This window comes from Rutidosis leptorrhynchoides, chromosome 10, assembly GCF_046630445.1.
Source record: "Rutidosis leptorrhynchoides isolate AG116_Rl617_1_P2 chromosome 10, CSIRO_AGI_Rlap_v1, whole genome shotgun sequence".
In the NCBI taxonomy this organism is placed as follows: Eukaryota; Viridiplantae; Streptophyta; class Magnoliopsida; order Asterales; family Asteraceae; genus Rutidosis; species Rutidosis leptorrhynchoides.
Window position 1 is genome coordinate 343,621,787 of NC_092342.1, and position 20,563 is coordinate 343,642,349.

The 20,563-nt window shown below is 35.4% G+C and overlaps 2 protein-coding genes across 5 annotated transcripts; both read right to left on the reverse strand.

The window, feature by feature from the left end:
• Positions 1–920: 920 nt before the first annotated feature.
• Positions 921–2,873, reverse strand: LOC139872397 (SPX domain-containing protein 1-like). Its single transcript, XM_071860263.1, has 3 exons — positions 2,309–2,873; positions 1,735–1,861; positions 921–1,642 (listed from the first exon to the last, which is right to left on the reverse strand). The coding sequence occupies exons 1-3, from the start codon at positions 2,627–2,629 to the stop codon at positions 1,185–1,187; spliced, it is 906 nt and encodes a 301-aa protein (XP_071716364.1). The 5' UTR covers positions 2,630–2,873; the 3' UTR covers positions 921–1,184.
• Positions 2,874–5,189: 2,316 nt separating this feature from the next.
• LOC139873509 (uncharacterized) lies at positions 5,190–11,187 on the reverse strand. Of its 4 annotated transcripts, none has more exons than XR_011767363.1 (10): positions 11,047–11,187; positions 8,897–10,468; positions 8,502–8,728; positions 8,081–8,413; positions 7,706–7,952; positions 7,427–7,555; positions 7,130–7,345; positions 6,880–7,003; positions 5,505–6,108; positions 5,190–5,425 (listed from the first exon to the last, which is right to left on the reverse strand). XR_011767363.1 is itself a non-coding variant. In XM_071861437.1 (10 exons), the coding sequence occupies exons 2-9, from the start codon at positions 10,445–10,447 to the stop codon at positions 5,864–5,866; spliced, it is 3,072 nt and encodes a 1,023-aa protein (XP_071717538.1). In that variant the 5' UTR covers positions 10,448–10,468; positions 11,047–11,187; the 3' UTR covers positions 5,190–5,425; positions 5,851–5,863. The 4 variants fall into 4 exon arrangements, 3 of the variants coding, with proteins under 3 accessions (XP_071717538.1, XP_071717537.1, XP_071717536.1); XM_071861437.1 differs by having other exon boundaries at positions 5,851–6,108; XM_071861436.1 differs by having other exon boundaries at positions 5,190–5,667; positions 5,851–6,108.
• Between the last annotated feature and the right edge of the window lie 9,376 nt (positions 11,188–20,563).

The window sequence follows — 20,563 nt, forward strand, 5'->3', positions numbered from 1 at the left end:
ATTAATCTAATATTTATGACTGATTTAGGATGATTTATGCATAAAACTTTTACTTTGGGCAACTTTTGACCCATTTGACCAGGAGAACTTTTTGTTTCTTACCCTTCAACCTGGATATTTAATTTCTTTCTCTTAAGTAATTTCCAGAAACAGAGAGGATTGGAATCAGTGTATTTCGTCTGTGCTTTAGCTTAATCTCTTATCTCTATTTTCTCGTTAAAAATAAATCCTTGAGACTTCATGTGTTCCTATTCTCGACTATTTTGGGTATGTCTGACCACAACGTTCTGACCAGGTTTTGAATATTTCAACCAATTACAGTGCACCAGCTGGACACCAACAACCAACATTAAGACTGTTTCCGACCCTGACTGTAATGTCAAAGTCAGATTTTGCACTTTTTGGTGAAAAAGTGGATTTTTGACTGTGACTGTACTTGACCTCCGTTAACCCAAAATGTCAAGTTTTAGTGTCAAATATTTGAAAGATGAGGTGGTAAAATCTGATTGGAAATTGGGTGGGAAAAAATAAATTAAATATAAATATAAAATGGTAAAAATCTGTGATTGGCTCAACATAATTTCACGCACCAAACTTGTATCGTCAAAAATGCAACTGACGGAAGTGGCTTCAGAAATTGACGCATGGTTAATGGCGTCAGAAACTGACTCACGTTTGTTAACTAATGCTGCGTTAGTACAAGTCTAATGGATCTTAATCAAGGATTCAATTTACTCCCAGAGTTACTTTGACCCATTACCCAGAGAGCCAATTTAAGTATTTTCATAAGATGATTTAATCATATAGCCCATTACTGGGTCGGGAAGTAAAGCAATCAAAGATGACATAGGGGTCCTCCTGTGTGAAAGTTCAAAATTGCCATTCAAATGGATTGCTAATATCAGAATACTAACTTTAATCTTTAATAATAATAATCTTTAATCTTCAATAATACTCCATAAGAATAACCCTATTTATTATACAAACATGCAGAAATAAGGGTAGCCTTTAAAGGTTTTACAGAAAAGACAAAAGCAACAAAAATCTTGTGGTTAATCATCATCATCATCATCATCATCTTTGTATTTTACATCCTCTCCTCTGTTAGCATCTAACACAAAGCACCGATTGATGCATTTCAATAAAAACATGTAAAACAGATCACACGTACCCCTATACGCATATTATTTTGCTAGTTGTTCATGAAGAGGAAGTTTATTCCAAGTTTCATCTATTCCACTTACTTGCATAGGCGGCAACGAGAACACACTAACCGTAGAACTCTTACTTCTAATTTCTTTTAAAGCCCTCAAGGCCGAAATGGTGCTCTTTGTGTACAAGCTCTTCATGTATTCGAGCTCAGCAAGTTCTTTAGCTTTTGAAGATCCCTCGTTGGCGGCTGCACTGGTGGTGGGTCCCTCACCACCACCATCACCACCGCCACTATCACCGCCAGCTTCATCAAATGAAGCTGGCAGTTCAGTTAGCGGGAAGTGGCGGTCGAGCATAGCTTCACACTCCTTTACAAGCTTGTAAAGTAAATCTGTGGTGAAGAATGGTTCTTGTAGAACTTTTTGAATGAAAGGTAAACGAAGGAGAGCTCCGGTTCTTTTATCGTACTTCTTCAATATCTTTACTATTCCTGTTTAAAACAAACTTAATAAAGTCAATGATAAAATTCTAACTTTGGAATTAATAATAAAATGATTGAAGTATTTGAGAAAGATTAGTAACCTGTGTAATTAAGAGCACTATAATTCTCTAATAAAACCATCTCTCCATGAAAATCAACTATTTCTTTTCGTATCTTGATCATCTCTTCGTCTAAATCCTTGGCATTCATTACACTATCCTGCAATTCCTGTTGATCAAAACCAGATATAGTTACGAAAGATTGACTTCAAACTGATGGTCTGACTTTGACTTTTTTAAATTGACTCTTGTATGGAATAGATATGGAAAAGGGAGCCATTATATCCACCCCTTGAAAGTACTCAAGGGTCATTTTTAGTAGTAGAACATAAAAAAAAAAAATCTTATTACAAGACAAAAACCACTATAGTCTAAATGAACTAGTGAAGTCCCCTTTTCAAACACCCAAACAAAAACTCATAATATTCCATGCAAGTTAGAATTTCTTAAGAAATAATATCTTTAAGAGTAGCAACATAAAGTAATATTAATATCCATATCATCATTAATATTTTAAAATCAAATGATATGAATTAATCAAACAGATCTATGTCATCACAAATTACTGATAAACAAATCAATAATTAATAAATTGATACGGAGTAATTGATAATACCTTCAATTTAATAATATACTCTTCTTCTTTCTCAACGAAGAACGAATTGAATTTCTCAACTTCCTGTTCCAACAACTCAACGAAATCAATTTCTTCAGCCGACATCTCACCACCACCGGCCACCGTAGATTCATTGCCGGTGATCCGCGTTCTCTTCGCCGGTGGATTACAATCAACATCATTATTATTATTATCACCTGATTTCTGTTGTGGTTTAATGAGCTTCAAGCGTTTTTTCAATTCTTTGTATGATAAAAACTTGTCTCTCCATTCAGGTAATGTTTCTTCGATCTGATTGTTTAAACTCTTTCCGAATTTCATTATTGATTTGATTGAATGAGAATTTGTGAAATTGATTGGAGGTTTGATAATGTGTATGTGTAATAAAGAGAAATAATAAGTGAAAATAGGGAGTATATATATGTATAATAAATTGAATTGAAATACAATAAGATGAAGAATGAAGGGGTTAGAAGAGGGGAGAATATGCGGAAAAAGGGGAAAGCATATTCTGGACTAGAGAATATTTTTTAGTTATATTCTTGTTGTGGGAGCAGAAAATGACGGTTGCTCATGGTCCTCTACTTGGCTTCAAAATGAAGCTACTAGATCTCTTTAATTGTAGTTAGGCAAGTAGTATATAATTGTACTTTAATTAATTAATTGTAGTTTTAATAGATTTTATCAATTTAGCTAGTGACTTTTTTTTTTTATTAACTTTTCATTGCATCAGTGTATCATTTATTTCAACAAAACTTATCATTTTCCTTTTTTTTTGAACATGAGTAGGGGATCACGCGGTGACTTAAACATCACACGTTCATCTCTCGCAATTGTATAGCCGGCCATCAACTGGTGTTTAGGAGAAACTCGGCTCAATCCGAGGGCATGAGCAATAAAACTCGCCTCTCCCACTTTCTTCGCAACGTGATGTGCCGAAGGCACCTTTAATTGGAATTCAAAGGTAAAGGGACAACCTTATTTAGTTCGGTCGGTTTCATGGGCGAAACCGTGTAATGCACACCCCTATGAGCAATAAAACCCGTCTCTCTCACTTTCTTCGCAACGCGATGTGCCGAAGGCACCTTTAATTGAAATTCAAAGGTAAAGGGACAACCTTGTTTGCAATGATGCATCCCACGGGAGTCGAACTTCTGATCTCTCGTTAAGAGAGTCAGACCACTACCACATGAGATACAACACAAAGTTTAACGTCAATCAATATAATGAAACATATAAAACAAAAAATGAGAATATTAACTACGTAAAATTTTAGATTGTAGATTCTTTTAATTTTATTTATATAAATAAAATATATATATGAATATCAATTGCTAAAGTTAATAAGGTGAAGACAATGCGAGAATTTGCTAGCTAAAAAGTTAAGTGAGATAATTTATAATTACATTGACTAATGATGAGAGTTGCAAGATGTTGATTCCATCATGCAAGAAAATATCAAATAAAGAATGGGTCATGGGTCAGGATATAAGGGCATATTATGAAAGATGCTTGAATTTTCAAAGTAAAATGACTTTTAAAAAGCAGCAAAGAAAAAGGGTGATAAGGTTCTGGGCATATTCTAGGTTTGGTTCTTTTTGTGCTCTTTGGTTTAGCCAACATATATACAACTACCCCACCCACTTCTTCTTCCTTCTTCAAGTTTTTTTGATAAATTATATTTTACATTCTATCTTTCCTAATATATTATCTATTTATGTCATCTTCACCAATACTTTTACTTATTCGTGTTTTACTTTAAGCGTTATGGCTAATAGCTACATATTTTATCAATTTGCCACATATAAAGCCTTCCTTAAGTACAATTTAAACAAAGTTTATGTAATAGTCTTAACAATAAATTTAACAAAATAAACTTAAAAAACAGCAAACCTAAGAATAGTAGTCTGAACTTACAGAAAAATTCCAATAAAAAAGATATACTCCTCATCAGTGGCGGTTCTTTGTGTATCCAAAGGTGGTGTCCGTCCACCCTGAATTTTACGGAACAAAAATTTTTACACTAAAAAAAAAAGAAAAAAATTTACTAAAAAATAAGGTTTTTTTAGTGTTCGTCCCTGCTGGCTATGAAAAATTTACAAAAATTTTACACCCGCACCACCTGTATCCGAGTTCAAGTTCCGCCGCTGCTCCTCATCACAATGGAAAATGCAATTTTGCTTTTTTACTCGGTAAATGGTATATGACACCAATAAATACATTCCCACCGGTTGTGACAAAAGCTGCCAAGGTACCAAGAATCCAAGCCTTTGTGTCTGGGTAGTTTGTTCACCTTGGTACCTTGGTTACATCCCCATCGGTTGTGACAAGTGGCGAATCTTTGTACATAGCAATGGTATACGACACCAATAAATACATTTATAAGACCTCATATGGTTCTAAGTTACCAAGAATCAGAGCCTTTGTGTCCGGGTAGTTTGTTCACCTTGGTTACGTCCCCATTGCTTGTGACAAATGGTGAATCTTCGTACATATAGCAATGGTATACGACACCAATAAATACATTTATATGACCTCATATGTTTTTTTAAATTTATAGTTGTATAATATTGACCATTAATATTCGCCACTATTTTATAGTATGTGACCCATTCGAGTTTTATCCTACGTTCGCCACTGACAAATTGTTTAATCAACTTGACTCATGAGCTCATATCATCTTTTAAGAAACATAAGTTATGAAGAAATAAAAGGTTGATGTATGTATGATACATATAAACAATATCTTATTACAGGTCTCCTTCAATTGAGATTATACGAGTATGTAAGATAGAAAGAATAAGATCCACATAGAATGAATAAAGGAAATTCAAAGCAAACAGCTCCTAAGTTAAAGCTATAGTAAAAATATATCACTTCAAATCAAATGAACATGAATTGCATTACAGTGTGGTCAACAAGATTATCAAAGCAAATTATTCGTCAAAAAATAATATAAAAGTACTTACATGCCATGAACCCATGGCGCAATGTATATTGATCTCCACCTGAACATTTATATGTTGTTATTTTACGCGTAATGTTGCCATTACGCCTGTAACCAGTTTAAATTATTAAATAAATATGCCACACCAGCACTCCGACTAAGTGAAACCCCTGCAAATGAATGAACTTATTACTGTCAAAATGATCATAAACCTCAATCTAATATCAGATAAACTGAAAACATGTCAACCTCAACCCATTTGACCTGTCCTTTTACAATGGCGCAATGTATATTAATCTCCACCTGAACATTTATATGTTGTTATTTTACGCGTAATGTTGCCATTATGCCTGTAACCAGTTTAAATTATTAAAAAAATATGCCACACCAGCACTCCGATTAAGTGAAACCCCTGCAAATGAATGAACTTATTACTGTCAAAATGATCATAAACCTCAATCTAATATCAGATAAACTGAAAACATGTCAACCTCAACCCATTTGACCTGTCCTTTTACAAGATAGATTTTTTTACCTGTTCAGCCTATTCACAAGTTAATGGGTCAAAATCTAAAACAAAGCTTGTTATTCGTACCGGAATACAGGCTCTAACAAAGTGCAGGGCTGGTGACGGGTTCTGGCTGCAGGGCTTTCTGCACGAGTTCTGACTGTTCTCTCCCATGAACTGTGTAGAAACCAGTTGCAGTTGCAGCAGATGGAGCACGACCTACGTACTTGACATCATCGATAGTACCTCTATCGAGTGCCTTCATGGCGGTAGCAAGGCGTGGGGAAACGTAACTGTAGGCTCCCATATTCATTGGCTCCTCCTGGCACCACACAACTTCTGCATCTGAAAAATTGGGCAAAAAAGAGTATATCGGTCAAATGTGATGTGCTCAAAAAAATCTTTGAAATTCTTTAATGCATGATTGTAAAAAAACACAGTAAGATTGCCAAGTCTAGACATGATTACGCGAATCAACTCTGATTAAATACCGGATAATATAGATTCATGAAGTGGATGCATATGCGATAACTGTTCTTATGTGCATATGTGTTGTAAAAGAAATCAAGAATGTGATCGATGATTCATAGAACATGTTATGGGGTAATTTTGTCGAAATAGCTTATGCATACTGGTAGAGAATTGAGACCAACAATGCTTTATGAAACTACAGATGTCACATACAATACAAGCCAACTATTTTCCAAATGATACGTGAGTTCGCCTAAAATATACATTTTAAAGTGGTGATATCCCTCATTTGAGTCGATTCACGACGAGATTTTTATACTTAATAGCTTTGTATTTGATATCCCAGCTAGAAATCAGGACCGGAGCCTGTAATAGACCCTAAAAAATAGGAAAATGTTTGGTAATTTTGGCATCCTGATTGTAGCCTTGCAAACTGACGCAGTCCTGTCTCAAGCTGGTCGCAGTCTAGTTAGTCGTAGTCTGGGTCGCAGTCTAGGTCGTAATCTAGTTAGTTACCAAATCAAATCCGGGGGCAGTATATCCTTAAGTTAGAAAATCCTAGATTGACCCATTCATAGGTAAACGGGTTACAGGTGGTCAGTGGCCATGTCTACCAGCCTTATATCATTGGAAGTTTGAACTTACTTGGATAACGCTTTAGCTCTCGCTGGATGAGGTCATACGGGAATGGGCAAAGTTGTTCAACGCGACAGATTGCAATGTCTTTACCATCAACTGACTTCCTCTGCTCATCAAGTTCGTAATAAACCTACAAAATCCCAGCATCACTTAAGCAAAAGGAAGGATAAAAGTGCAAAGGATGCAAAATGGATGATCTAATACTGATACTTATACAGAATAACTTATAACAACGATCCATATATTGATTACAAACCTTTCCGGAGCAAAGAACTAAACGTCTAATTCCTTCTTCAAGATCTGAGTGGTCATTCTGATCCTTGATGAGTCGCTTGAACCTAGTCCCTTGTTTGTCAAAACCAGGGTGACCTTGAACATCATCAAACTCTGATAAATTTGACTTGCACTCTTTGTGACGAAGCAAATTCTTTGGTGACATCACAATAAGCGGCTTACGGAACTCCCTATGCAACTGAAATACAAGAATAAAATGTATGAAGGGTTTATCTCATTAATCTTTTAGTAGATTCTATAAAAATAAAAATATACTAACCTGACGACGCAGCACATGGAAATAATTAGCTGGCGTTGTAACATTAACAATCTGCATATTGCATGTTTGAATTTGATTGCGAAGGGTTGGTTCCATCTCCGGTATAACAAATGGATTATCATCACTCATCTGTCATTAGATTTTACAAGGTAGATCTTGTCAATAAAGATACAAACTACCATGTTATGTAGTAGTATAGTTAAAAGCTGATATAAGAGAGTAAAGGTTGCAACTTTGACCCATTAACATATAAAAGGGTCGATTTGGGTTATGTTTTACCTGAAGAAAACGTTCCAGTCTTGCACTTGAGTGTTCAGGGCCCTGACCATCATAACCATGAGGTAGTAACACAACTAATCCTGTCTGGCGCAGCCATTTAGCCTCTCCACTGCTCAAAAATTGGTCAAATATCACCTGAGCTCCATTTGAAAAATCCCCAAATTGAGCTTCCCACAACACAAGCGAATTAGGGTTTTCCATAGAGTAGCCCAATTCAAATCCCAGGACACCAAACTCTGAAAGCGAACTATTACACAATTGTGATAGTCAGAAACATGTTGAATGCTACACGTGTTGAACAGAGGTGGTCTTTATGATAAAAAAAAACAGTGTTATAATGCATTATTTTATGTCGTTATAAAGATTTGCGATTACCTGTTGCTTACAGTAAACATTTCCTCATTTTGATTCATCATTACATGATCCAATGGACAGTAACGCTCCCCTGTTTCCTGGTCGTGAACAATAGAGTGCCTATGACTAAAAGTACCTCTTTCGACATCTTGACCACTCAATCTCACATGATTTCCTTCCACCAATAACGTTGCAAATGCAAGGGCTTCTGCAACTGCCCAATCAACACCCTCACCAGTCTCGATCATCTTAAAACGATCTGCAAATATCTTCTTAACAGCTCTATGAGGCTTAAAAGTTTCTGGAAGAGTTGTAATTGCTTTCCCAACATTTTTCAAGATCTCTGGTTTGACCCTGCAGAAAAAAAAAAAAAAAAAATACACTTTTAAGTGAGGCCAAGCGACAAGCTTTATCTGAGTAACTAAAATAAGAAAAAACGTACCCTGTGTTACGAATACGTGAAAGCTGTTCAGGGGACTTAAATCCAGTCCAGTAAGCTGAAAGCCAGTCTCTTCTTTGAGGGACATAATCCTTGCTAGCAAGGAATTCTTCATTTAGGATTGCAGTAACCTTGCTTTGTATTCTATCAATATCTTCTTTAGTCGCTTGTCCTGTTTCTAGAAGCTTCTTCTGGTAGATTTCTATGGATGAAGGATGATTCCTGATTATCTGTAAAAACAAGTAACTTTGAAAAACTTAAAAGCAAGAACCTTTATGGTGAAATAAGACATTATCCAGAACAATAAAAAAAAGACTTATAGCAAAGTATAATGTGAAAAACAGGGAGCTTTTTTGTAAAAGTTAAAGTCCGAAAGCTTGTTGCCAAAGAGAACTAACCTTGTACATTTTGGGTTGAGTAAATGAAGGTTCATCAATTTCATTATGACCAAATCTTCTATAACAGACAATATCAACAACAACATCTGAATGAAACGTCTGGCGCCACTCAGCTGCCAGCTCACAAGCATGAACAACAGCTTCCACATCATCACCATTCACATGAAATATTGGAGCGTTCAAAGCTTTAGCGACATCCGTACAATACTGTGAAGATCTTCCTGATTGTGGATCCGTAGTGAATGCAACTTGATTGTTCACTACAATATGAATAGTCCCACCTGTAGTATAATTTGGAAGACCACTCAAATGCAAAGTCTCGTACACTACACCTTGCCCTGCAAAACTTCCATCCCCATGAATCAAAATACCCATGTTCTTCGTCCTATCTGTATCGTTCGAGTAATACTGTTTTGCCCTAGTTTTCCCAATCACGACAGGGTCAACAGCTTCTAAATGACTCGGGTTTGCAACCAAAGACAAATGGATCCGTTTTCCGCCTCGTGTCGGGCGGTCATACGATGTTCCTAAATGATACTTTACATCACCGGTTCCAGTATATAGCCCGACTTCATCAACTGGCTTCGTACCACCACTAAATTCACTGAAAATTTGCCTTAACGGCTTCCTAACAACGTTACCTAAAACGTTTAACCGTCCTCTGTGAGACATTCCAATAACAATGCTTTCAACACCGAGATCTGCTGACCGGTCAAACATCTCTTTCATGCCTGGGATTAAAGTTTCCCCGCCTTCAAGTCCAAATCTTTTAGCAGCCGTCCATTTGGTAGCTAAAAAGTTCTCAAATTGAGTACTCCAAATGAGTCTATCAAGAATAACCTCACGCCGTTCACTATTGTATTGAGTCGGGGTTGGGGTCTCAATTCTATCTCTCAACCAATTACATCGTTCACGATCAGCAATGTGCATGTACTCGTAACCAATACTTCCAGAATAAGCTTGGTCAAGCCTGGTCAATATTGACCTAAGTGTTTGCACGGGTCGATTCTCAGACAAGAAACCAGACATCCTCCATACACCAAGAAAAAACTCACGATCCAAATCAGCTTCAGTAAATCCATAAAAAGCAGGATCTAAATCATCAGGAACTTCCCTTTTTTCCAGACCTAACGGATCAATTTTGGCTTTCATGTGGCCATAAACTTGATATGCTCTAACTAGCAACAACAATCGCATACTCTCTTGAATCGTTTGACCAGATATACCTGGTGATGTAGCAGCCTGACCAACAAAGTTCTTGAAGAAATTGTCCCATGACTCATCAACGCTGTTCGGATCATTCTCCCAAGCTCTTTGAAGCTCTTCAAGGTAGACACTGCTGGTTCCATCTAAGAAGCTATCGGTCAACCGAGAAAGCGGGACCGCTCGAGGGACAGGTGCAGATTGTGCTTTAGACTTGAACACAGTTGTATGAAAACATCGACCTTCTGAAGGAAAAACACGTGTCCTTGCTGCATATGAACCACTCTGTGTTATCGTTCTCCTGATCGCAAGCTTCGATATACAAGATCCGGCCCTAAACCACGTCATCTTTTACAAATCTCAAATGCTCTGTTCCATTGCAAAACAAATTTATACTGTCAGAATCTAAGTAATAAAATCACCATGTATCGATGAATAAAATACTACTACATTACTAATTATAACTTGTGTGCAATCGAATTTAGAGTTCATCGAGTTTAATAACTTGACAGGAAGATACTCTCATTATCACTTTAAAGTAATGGACTAGTTGCTCAACCTATACTGTTTTATAATTAAATATATATGTACACTATTATAACCAACTCTGGAGCTAACAGAAGCAAATCACAGTTTAATCCCCAATTAACAATTAAGCATATGCTACTTTAATTAATTTAAATAATTTAATTAATTTAACTATTCAACTACAAAAGCTACACATAATCGCAGAAACAAATTCAACGAAAATTTCACAAATCAGAAACAAGATCTGCACAATAAATCAATACAATGATCTAAAATTATTGTTTATAGAATCGTATACGCATTCAGATTTATGTATCGGAAATCATTGTAGGTATTGTGATTCAAACAGGAAAGAGTAATTGCAAACCAGAAGAAGAAATTAAGTATAAGTAAGAATTAGTGGAGGAAAAATAACAAACCCTAATTCTTCGGAAGAATTGAATTGCTAATTTTCGAGCTCGAATCTAGAAAATGTAGATGGATTTTATTTTTTGCGTTGAATAAAAGCGTTGAATTTGAACGGACTTGAAAACAGTATAGGGCAGTTGCTGCGACTACGATTCCATTCTTACCGATGAAGATGGCTCCCACATGGTATTTATTTACTACAGCGTATTTTTATTTATTTACGGAGTATTATTTATTTATTTATTTACATTTACATTTACATTTACAATATACATAACAATCGGCACGAATGAACAGTACCGCTACAGTACCTGCTACAGTAACTTTTTTAAAACTTCGTTTGCTACAGTACCGCTACAGTAATTTTTCAGCTTCGTTTACTATAGTACCGCTACAGTAATTTTTTTTTTTTTTGCAAACTTCGTTTAGTATGTTCAAATTTTCTGGCCCAACGAAGTGGGCCAACGGCCACTTCCTAGTTTATATTTAGAAAAAATTTCATTCCTCGTCCCTGAACTTTACATCAATTTTGACTCCCTGTCCTTTTTCTTTTTTTTGTGCATCCCTCGTCAATTTCAGCCGTTTGTTCAGTCATGTGCAAAGCATGTGAGGGTAATTTGGTCTTTTTATTTTATTTCTTTTCTTATTATTTAAATTTTCTTTTCACCCTCATCCCATCTTCCATTCTTCCATCTTCATAATTTCCAAATTAAAAACACTAATTTTATACTTTTATAAAATCAACAAATCAAATTATAAATTTGTTATCCAATATCCATTTTGTTTAGTTTATCCAAAATCCAATATCCAGTATATCATCATCACTTTCTTCACTCTTCATTTATCGTTATCACAACCATACTTATAAGTTTAACTTCTTGTATCCTTGCAAGATGTCATTCATCGAATAATAATCCAATAAAATCGCAGATATCACGATTTCCATGAATAAAAACCTTCTCCATTTAAACTTCTTTCCTTATTCCATAAAATACATATTTTAATTCTTCCACTATTTCAAAACCACTCTTCCTAATTGACCATTCTCTTAACCCCAAATCCGGTTTATTTCTTAATAATTTAGCAAACTATCAGAAACACCTTTCTCCGATTCATATTTATTTTCTTTATATCAATATTTGAGCTTTTACCTAAATCCCCTATTGGGTTTCCATATAAACCAGAAACCCACCTAAAAGTTTGTAGCTTTACATAAAATTTTCAACCTGAAGATGAGCCCTTACCATGATTCACAAGTAATTGAACTCACCGGAAAAATCTTGATTTACAATCGTCACGTTGTCCGCAATCGTCATCTTTATATTCTTGGTGCATATTTACGCCAAATGGTTCTGGTGTCGCCGAGAAGAAGACAGGGTCGCCCCAACTGTAGTGACCCGAACTTTTCCATGTTTATATATATATTAAATGAAATTGTTATTTACAAGATTAAGTGTTTCCAACATGTTAAGCAATCAAACTTATTAAGACTTGATTAATTGAAATAGGTTTCATATAGACAATTGACCACCCAAGTTGACCGGTGATTCACGAACGTTAAAACTTGTAAAAACTATACGATGACATATATATGGTTATATATATAGTTAACATGATTTTATTATAAGTATGTATCTCATTAGGTATTTTAACAATGAGTTATATACATAAAAATGAGACTATTAATTTAAGAAACTCGAAAACGATATATATAACGATTATCGTTATAACAACGTCTTACTAGGTACATATGAATCATATTAAGATATTGATACACTTGGTTAATTATGTTAAATGATAAGTAAATATATTATTAAGTGTATTAACAATGAAATACATATGTAAAAATAAGACTACTAACTTAATGATTTCGAAACGAGACATATATGTAACGATTATCGTTGTAACGACATTTAACTGTATATATATCATACTAAGATATATTATATATCATAATATCATGATAATATAACAATTTAACATCTCATTTGTTATAATAAACAATGGGTTAACAACATTCAACAAGATCGTTAACCTAAAGGTTTCAAAACAACATTTACATGTAACGACTAACGATGACTTAACGACTCAGTTAAAATGTATATACATGTAGTGTTTTAATATGTATTTATACACTTTTGAAAGACTTCAATACACTTATCAAAATACTTCTACTTAACAAAAATGCTTACAATTACATCCTCATTCAGTTTCATCAACAATTCTACTCGTATGCACCCGTATTCGTACTCGTACAATACACAGCTTTTAGATGTATGTACTATTAGTATATACACTCCAATGATCAGCTCTTAGCAGCCCATGTGAGTCACCTAACACATGTGGGAACCATCATTTGGCAACTAGCATGAAATATCTCATAAAATTACAAAAATATGAGTAATCATTCATGACTTATTTACATGAAAACAAAATTACATATCCTTTATATCTAATCCATACACCAACGACCAAAAACACCTACAAACACTTTCATTCTTCAATTTTCTTCATCTAATTGATCTCTCTCAAGTTCTATCTTCAAGTTCTAAGTGTTCTTCATAAATTCTTCAAGTTCTAGTTACATAAAATCAAGAATACTTTCAAGTTTGCTAGCTCACTTCCAATCTTGTAAGGTGATCATCCAACCTCAATAAATCTTTGTTTCTTACAGTAGGTTATCATTCTAATACAAGGTAATAATCATATTCAAACTTTGGTTCAATTTCTATAACTATAACAATCTTATTTCAAGTGATGATCTTACTTGAACTTGTTTTCGTGTCATGATTCTGCTTCAAGAACTTCGAGCCATCCAAGGATCCGTTGAAGCTAGATCTATTTTTCTCTTTTCCAGTAGGTTTATCCAAGGAAATTAAGGTAGTAATGATGTTCATAACATCATTCGATTCATACATATAAAGCTATCTTATTCGAAGGTTTAAACTTGTAATCACTAGAACAGAGTTTAGTTAATTCTAAACTTGTTCGCAAACAAAAGTTAATCCTTCTAACTTGACTTTTAAAATAAACTAAACACATGTTCTATATCTATATGATATGCTAACTTAATGATTTAAAATCTGGAAACACGAAAAACACCGTAAAACCGGATTTACGCCGTCTTAGTAACACCGCGGGCTGTTTTGGGCTAGTTAATTAAAAACTATGATAAACTTTGATTTAAAAGTTGTTATTCTGAGAAAATGATTTTTATTATGAACATGAAACTATATCCAAAAATTATGGTTAAACTCAAAGTGGAAGTATGTTTTCTAAAATGGTCATCTAGACGTCGTTCTTTCGACTGAAATGACTACCTTTACAAAAACGACTTGTAACTTATTTTTCCGACCATAAACCTATACTTTTTCTGTTTAGATTCATAAAATAGAGTTCAATATGAAACCATAGCAATTTGATTCACTCAAAACGGATTTAAAATGAAGAAGTTATGGGTAAAACAAGATTGGATAATTTTTCTCATTTTAGCTACGTGAAAATTGGTAACAAATCTATTCCAACCATAACTTAATCAACTTGTATTGTATATTATGTAATCTTGAGATACCATAGACACGTATACAATGTTTCGACCTATCATGTCGACACATCTATATATATTTCGGAACAACCATAGACACTCTATATGTGAATGTTGGAGTTAGCTATACAGGGTTGAGGTTGATTCCAAAATATATATAGTTTGAGTTGTGATCAATACTGAGATACATATACACTGGGTCGTGGATTGATTCAAGATAATATTTATCGATTTATTTCTGTACATCTAACTGTGGACAACTAGTTGTAGGTTACTAACGAGGACAGCTGACTTAATAAACTTAAAACATCAAAATATATTAAAAGTGTTGTAAATATATTTTGAACATACTTTGATATATATGTATATATTGTTATAGGTTCGTGAATCAACCAGTGGCCAAGTCTTACTTCCCGACGAAGTAAAAATCTGTGAAAGTGAGTTATAGTCCCACTTTTAAAATCTAATATTTTTGGGATGAGAATACATGCAGGTTTTATAAATGATTTACAAAATAGACACAAGTACGTGAAACTACATTCTATGGTTGAATTATCGAAATTGAATATGCCCCTTTTTATTGAGTCTGGTAATCTAAGAATTAGGGAACAGACACCCTAATTGAAACGAATCCTAAAGATAGATCTATTGGGCCTAACAAACCCCATCCAAAGTACCGGATGCTTTAGTACTTCGAAATTTATATCATATCCGAAGGGTGTCCCGGAATGATGGGGATATTCTTATATATGCATCTTGTTAATGTCGGTTACCAGGTGTTCACCATATGAATGATTTTTATCTCTATGTATGGGATGTGTATTGAAATATGAAATCTTGTGGTCTATTATTATGATTTGATATATATAGGTTAAACCTATAACTCACCAACATTTTTGTTGACGTTTTAAGCATGTTTATTCTCAGGTGATTATTAAGAGCTTCCGCTGTCGCATACTTAAATAAGGACGAGATTTGGAGTCCATGCTTGTATGATATTGTGTAAAAACTGCATTCAAGAAACTTATTTTGTTGTAACATATTTGTATTGTAAACCATTATGTAATGGTCGTGTGTAAACAGGATATTTTAGATTATCATTATTTGATAATCTACGTAAAGCTTTTTAAACCTTTATTGATGAAATAAAGGTTATGGTTTGTTTTAAAATGAATGCAGTCTTTGAAAAACGTCTCATATAAAGGTCAAAACCTCGCAACGAAATCAATTAATATGGAACGTTTTTAATCAATAAGAACGGGACATTTCAGTTGGTATCCGAGCGTTGGTCTTAGAGAACCAGAAAATTTGCATTAGTGTGTCTTATCGAGTTTGTTAGGATGCATTAGTGAGTCTGGACTTCGACCGTGTTTTCTTTATAAATGATTGCTTAACATTTTTGTTGGAAACTATATATTATTAACATGTATATATTATGTGATATATTAATCTCTTAACATGTTTGATATTGTGTGATAGATGTCTACCTCTAGCACAAATCCCATTGACTCACCTAATAATAACGAAGAGTCGAATATATATTGGACTGATTCACAAGTTTCCGAAGAGGAACCGGAAGAAGAATCAGAACCGGAAGAAGAATCAGAACTGGAAGAGGAGGAACCGGAGGAGGAAATAGAACCGGTGGGGGAAATAATAAAACGGTTAAGTAAAAGAAAATCCTCAACCAACCGACCAAGGTTAATTATGGTCAATGGTGTTTCCGCCAAGGAAGCAAAATATTGGGAGGATTACCAATTCTCCGATGAATCGGATTCCGAAGAGAATTCCGATGATGTTATAGAAATTACCCCAACTGAATTTAAAAAGGCAAAAGAAAATAATAAAGGAAAGGGCATAAAAATAGAGAAATCTAATTCCAACCCCGATGAACTTTATATGTATCGTCAACCCTCGAAGTCCTTAAGTTGTAACAATGACCCGGGAACCTCTAAACCACCAGGTTTTTCTAAACCAATGTGGAGAACGATGACTCGTATTAGTGGAACATCATATATCCCTACAAACTTGGCAAAACGAACCAAAACCGAAGAAGAAGAAACAAGCGAGTCGGAATAAGATAGTTGTATTCGTGTGGTGTAATATATGTAATATAGTGTGCTTATGCTTTATGATATATGTAAAAATTGCTTGTATTAATAAGTATTTTTTTTTATGAATCTAACTCTTGTCAATTTTACAGTATAAAAACACAAAATGGATAGACAACCCAATATTTTAAGAGACCTACCCGGAGACATGATTGATGAAATCTTGTCTAGAGTCGGTCAGAATTCTTCGGCACAACTATTTACGGTGAAATCAGTTTGTAAGACATTCAAAGAACGTTCCAAGAATGTCTTGGTTTATAAGAGACTTTCATTTGAAAGATGGGGGATATCACATTGGGAAACCCATAAGTTACGATGTGTTTACTTTGACGCATATATTGCGGGGAACCCAAATGCTATTTTATGCAACGGGTTAAGAAATTATTTTGACTCAATGTATCCAAATATATGACTTCATGATTTAGAAAAAGAGGCTAACATGCAACATAAAGAAGCATGCTATGCTTACGGGTTAGTAATGTTCGCTTCTCACCAAAGTGAGAAAAACAACATCGGGATACAACTATTAAACAAAACGTTCCCACAAGTGACGGAGTCGGTAATTGGGGTAAGAAATGAGGTTTTTAGATTGTTACGGGACTGTTGGACATTACGTAACCCTCGTCCCTTTGACGATGTTACAACACGCTGTCTTATCAACGGCCATAACGGTTATGTTCCACAAGACCAAGGATGGGAAGTAATCCTAGTAAAACCAGAATGCATGACTTGTTTCTGGACGTATGAATTACTTGTCTTTATTGCCTTTGCTGAACGACTTGTGTACTAGCTAGAATTATCTTCACAACCATCTTGTATCAAATTTATTGTATGCTATATTTCATGCTATATGTAAAATAAGCGGTGTTGTAAGTTTGTAAAATATTGTGTAAAAGTTTGAACGCGAAATATTATTATAATTAGTTTTTCATATAGAATTGTAGTAGTTGAATTGTATATTAGCTACTAAGTATGAACTTAACGGGTAGGTACTACCCGAATTTAAACTTATAAAACGCTAATATGAAGAAAAAGCTTTTATAAATGAGTTCATATTATGCTACAAAATACTATTAACTACTCTTAATATTCTGTATGATTAACTTGTTCCATTTGACTATTTTGAAGGAAATGGCACCGACTACTCGACACACCGTGAATATGAATGAAGAGGAATTTCGTACTTTTCTAGCTTCAAACATAGCCGCAGTACATGCTGCGCTACATACCAACAATAACCTTGGATCTAGCAGTACAAGAAATCGTGTAGGATGCACCTACAAAGAATTCACTGCCTGCAAACCTTTGGAATTTGATGGAACCGAAGGACCGATCGGATTGAAACGGTGGACCGAGAAGGTCGAATCGGTGTTTACCATAAGTAAGTGTACTGAAGAGGATAAAGTGAAGTACGCTACTCATACCTTCACAGGTTCTGCGTTAACATGGTGGAATACCTATCTAGAGCAAGTGGGACAAGACGATGCGTACGCACTACCGTGGTCAGCATTCAAGCACTTGATGAACGAGAAGTACCGTCCCAGAACCGAGGTCAATAAGCTCAAGACAGAACTTAGAGGGTTACGAACCCAAGGATTTGATATTACCACGTACGAAAGACGATTCACAGAATTGTGCCTATTGTGTCCGGGAGCATTCGAAGATGAGGAAGAGAAGATCGACGCATTTGTGAAAGGATTACCGGAAAGAATCCAAGAAGATATAAGTTCACACGAGCCCGCCTCCATACAACAGGCATGTAGAATGGCTCACAAACTAGTGAACCAGATTGAAGAAAGAATTAAAGAACAGACTGCTGAAGAGGCCAATGTGAAGCAAGTCAAAAGAAAGTGGGAGGAAAACGGTGATAAGAATCACCAATACAACAACAACAGCAATTACAACAATAATCGCAACAATTATCCCAACAATCGCAACATCAATCGCAACTACAACAAACGGCCCAACAACAACAACAACAACAACAACAACAACAACAACAGCAACTACAACAATCATCCCAATAACAATAATAACCGCAACAACAACAACAATCAGAAGCAGCTATGCCAAAGGTGTGAAAAGTATCACTCGGGGTTCTGCACCAAATTTTGCAACAAGTGTAAAAGAAATGGTCATAGCGCGGCGAAGTGTGAGGTCTACGAACCAGGGGTTAATAGAACGAAAGGAACAAATGGTGTCGGAACGAGTAATGGCGGAGCAAGTAGTGTCGGAGCAAGTTATGCCAATGTAGTTTGTTATAAATGTGGAAAACCGGGCCACATTATTAGAAATTGCCCGAACCAGGAGAACACGAATGGACAAGGCCGCGGAAGAGTTTTCAATATTAATGCGGCAGAGGCACAGGAAGACCCGGAGCTTGTTACGGGTACGTTTCTTATTGACAATAAATCTGCTTACGTTTTATTTGATTCGGGTGCGGATAGAAGCTATATGAGTAGAGATTTTTGTGCTAAATTAAGTTGTCCATTGACGCCTTTGGATAGTAAATTTTTACTCGAATTAGCAAATGGTAAATTAATTTCAGCAGATAATATATGTCGGAATCGAGAAATTAAACTGGTTAGCGAAACATTTAAGATTGATTTGAAACCAGTAGAGTTAGGGAGTTTTGATGTGATAATCGGTATGGACTGGTTGAAAGAAGTGAAAGCAGAGATCGTTTGTTACAAAAATGCAATTCGCATTATACGAGAAAAAGGAAAACCCTTAATGGTGTACGGAGAAAAGGGCAACATGAAGCTACATCTTATTAGTAATTTGAAGGCACAAAAACTAATAAGAAAAGGTTGCTATGCTGTTCTAGCACACGTCGAGAAAGTACAAACTGAAGAAAGGAGCATCAATGATGTTCCTGTCGCAAAAGAATTTCCCGATGTATTTCCGAAAGAATTACCGGGACTACCTCCACATCAATCTGTTGAATTTTAAATAGATCTTGTACCAGGAGCTGCACCAATAGCTCGTGCTCCTTATAGACTCGCACCCAGCGAGATGAAGGAACTGCAAAGCCAACTGCAAGAACTATTAGAACGTGGTTTCATTCGACAAAGCACATCACCATGGGGAGCTCCTGTTTTGTTTGTCAAGAAGAAGGATGGTACATTTAGGTTGTGTATTGACTACAGAGAGTTGAACAAACTTACCATCAAAAACTGTTATCTGCTGCCGAGAATTGACGACTTATTTGATCAACTACAAGGCTCGTCAGTTTATTCGAAGATCGATTTACGTTCTGGATATCATCAAATGCGAGTAAAGGAGGATGATATTCCAAAAACTGCTTTTAGGACGCGTTATGGTCATTACGAGTTTATGGTTATGCCGTTTGGATTGACTAACGCACCAGCTGTGTTCATGGACCTTATGAACCGAGTGTGTGGGCCATATCTTGACAAGTTTGTCATTGTTTTCATCGATGACATACTTATTTACTCAAAGAATGATCAAGAGCACGAAGAGCATTTGAGAAAAGTGCTAGAAGTATTGAGGAAAGAAAAACTGTACGCTAAGTTTTCAAAGTGTGCATTTTGGTTGGAAGAAGTTCAATTCCTCGGTCACATAGTGAACAAAGAAGGTATCCAGGTGGACCCGGCAAAGATCGAAACCGTTGAAAAGTGGAAAACCCCAAAAACTCCGAAGCATATACGTCAATTTTTAGGATTAGCTGGTTACTACAGAAGATTCATCCAAGATTTCTCCAAAATAGCAAAACCCTTGACTGCATTAACGCATAAAGGGAAGAAATTTGAATGGAAGGATGAACAAGAGAAGGCGTTTCAATTATTGAAGAAAAAGCTAACTACGGCACCTATATTGTCATTGCCTGAAGGGAATGATGATTTTGTGATT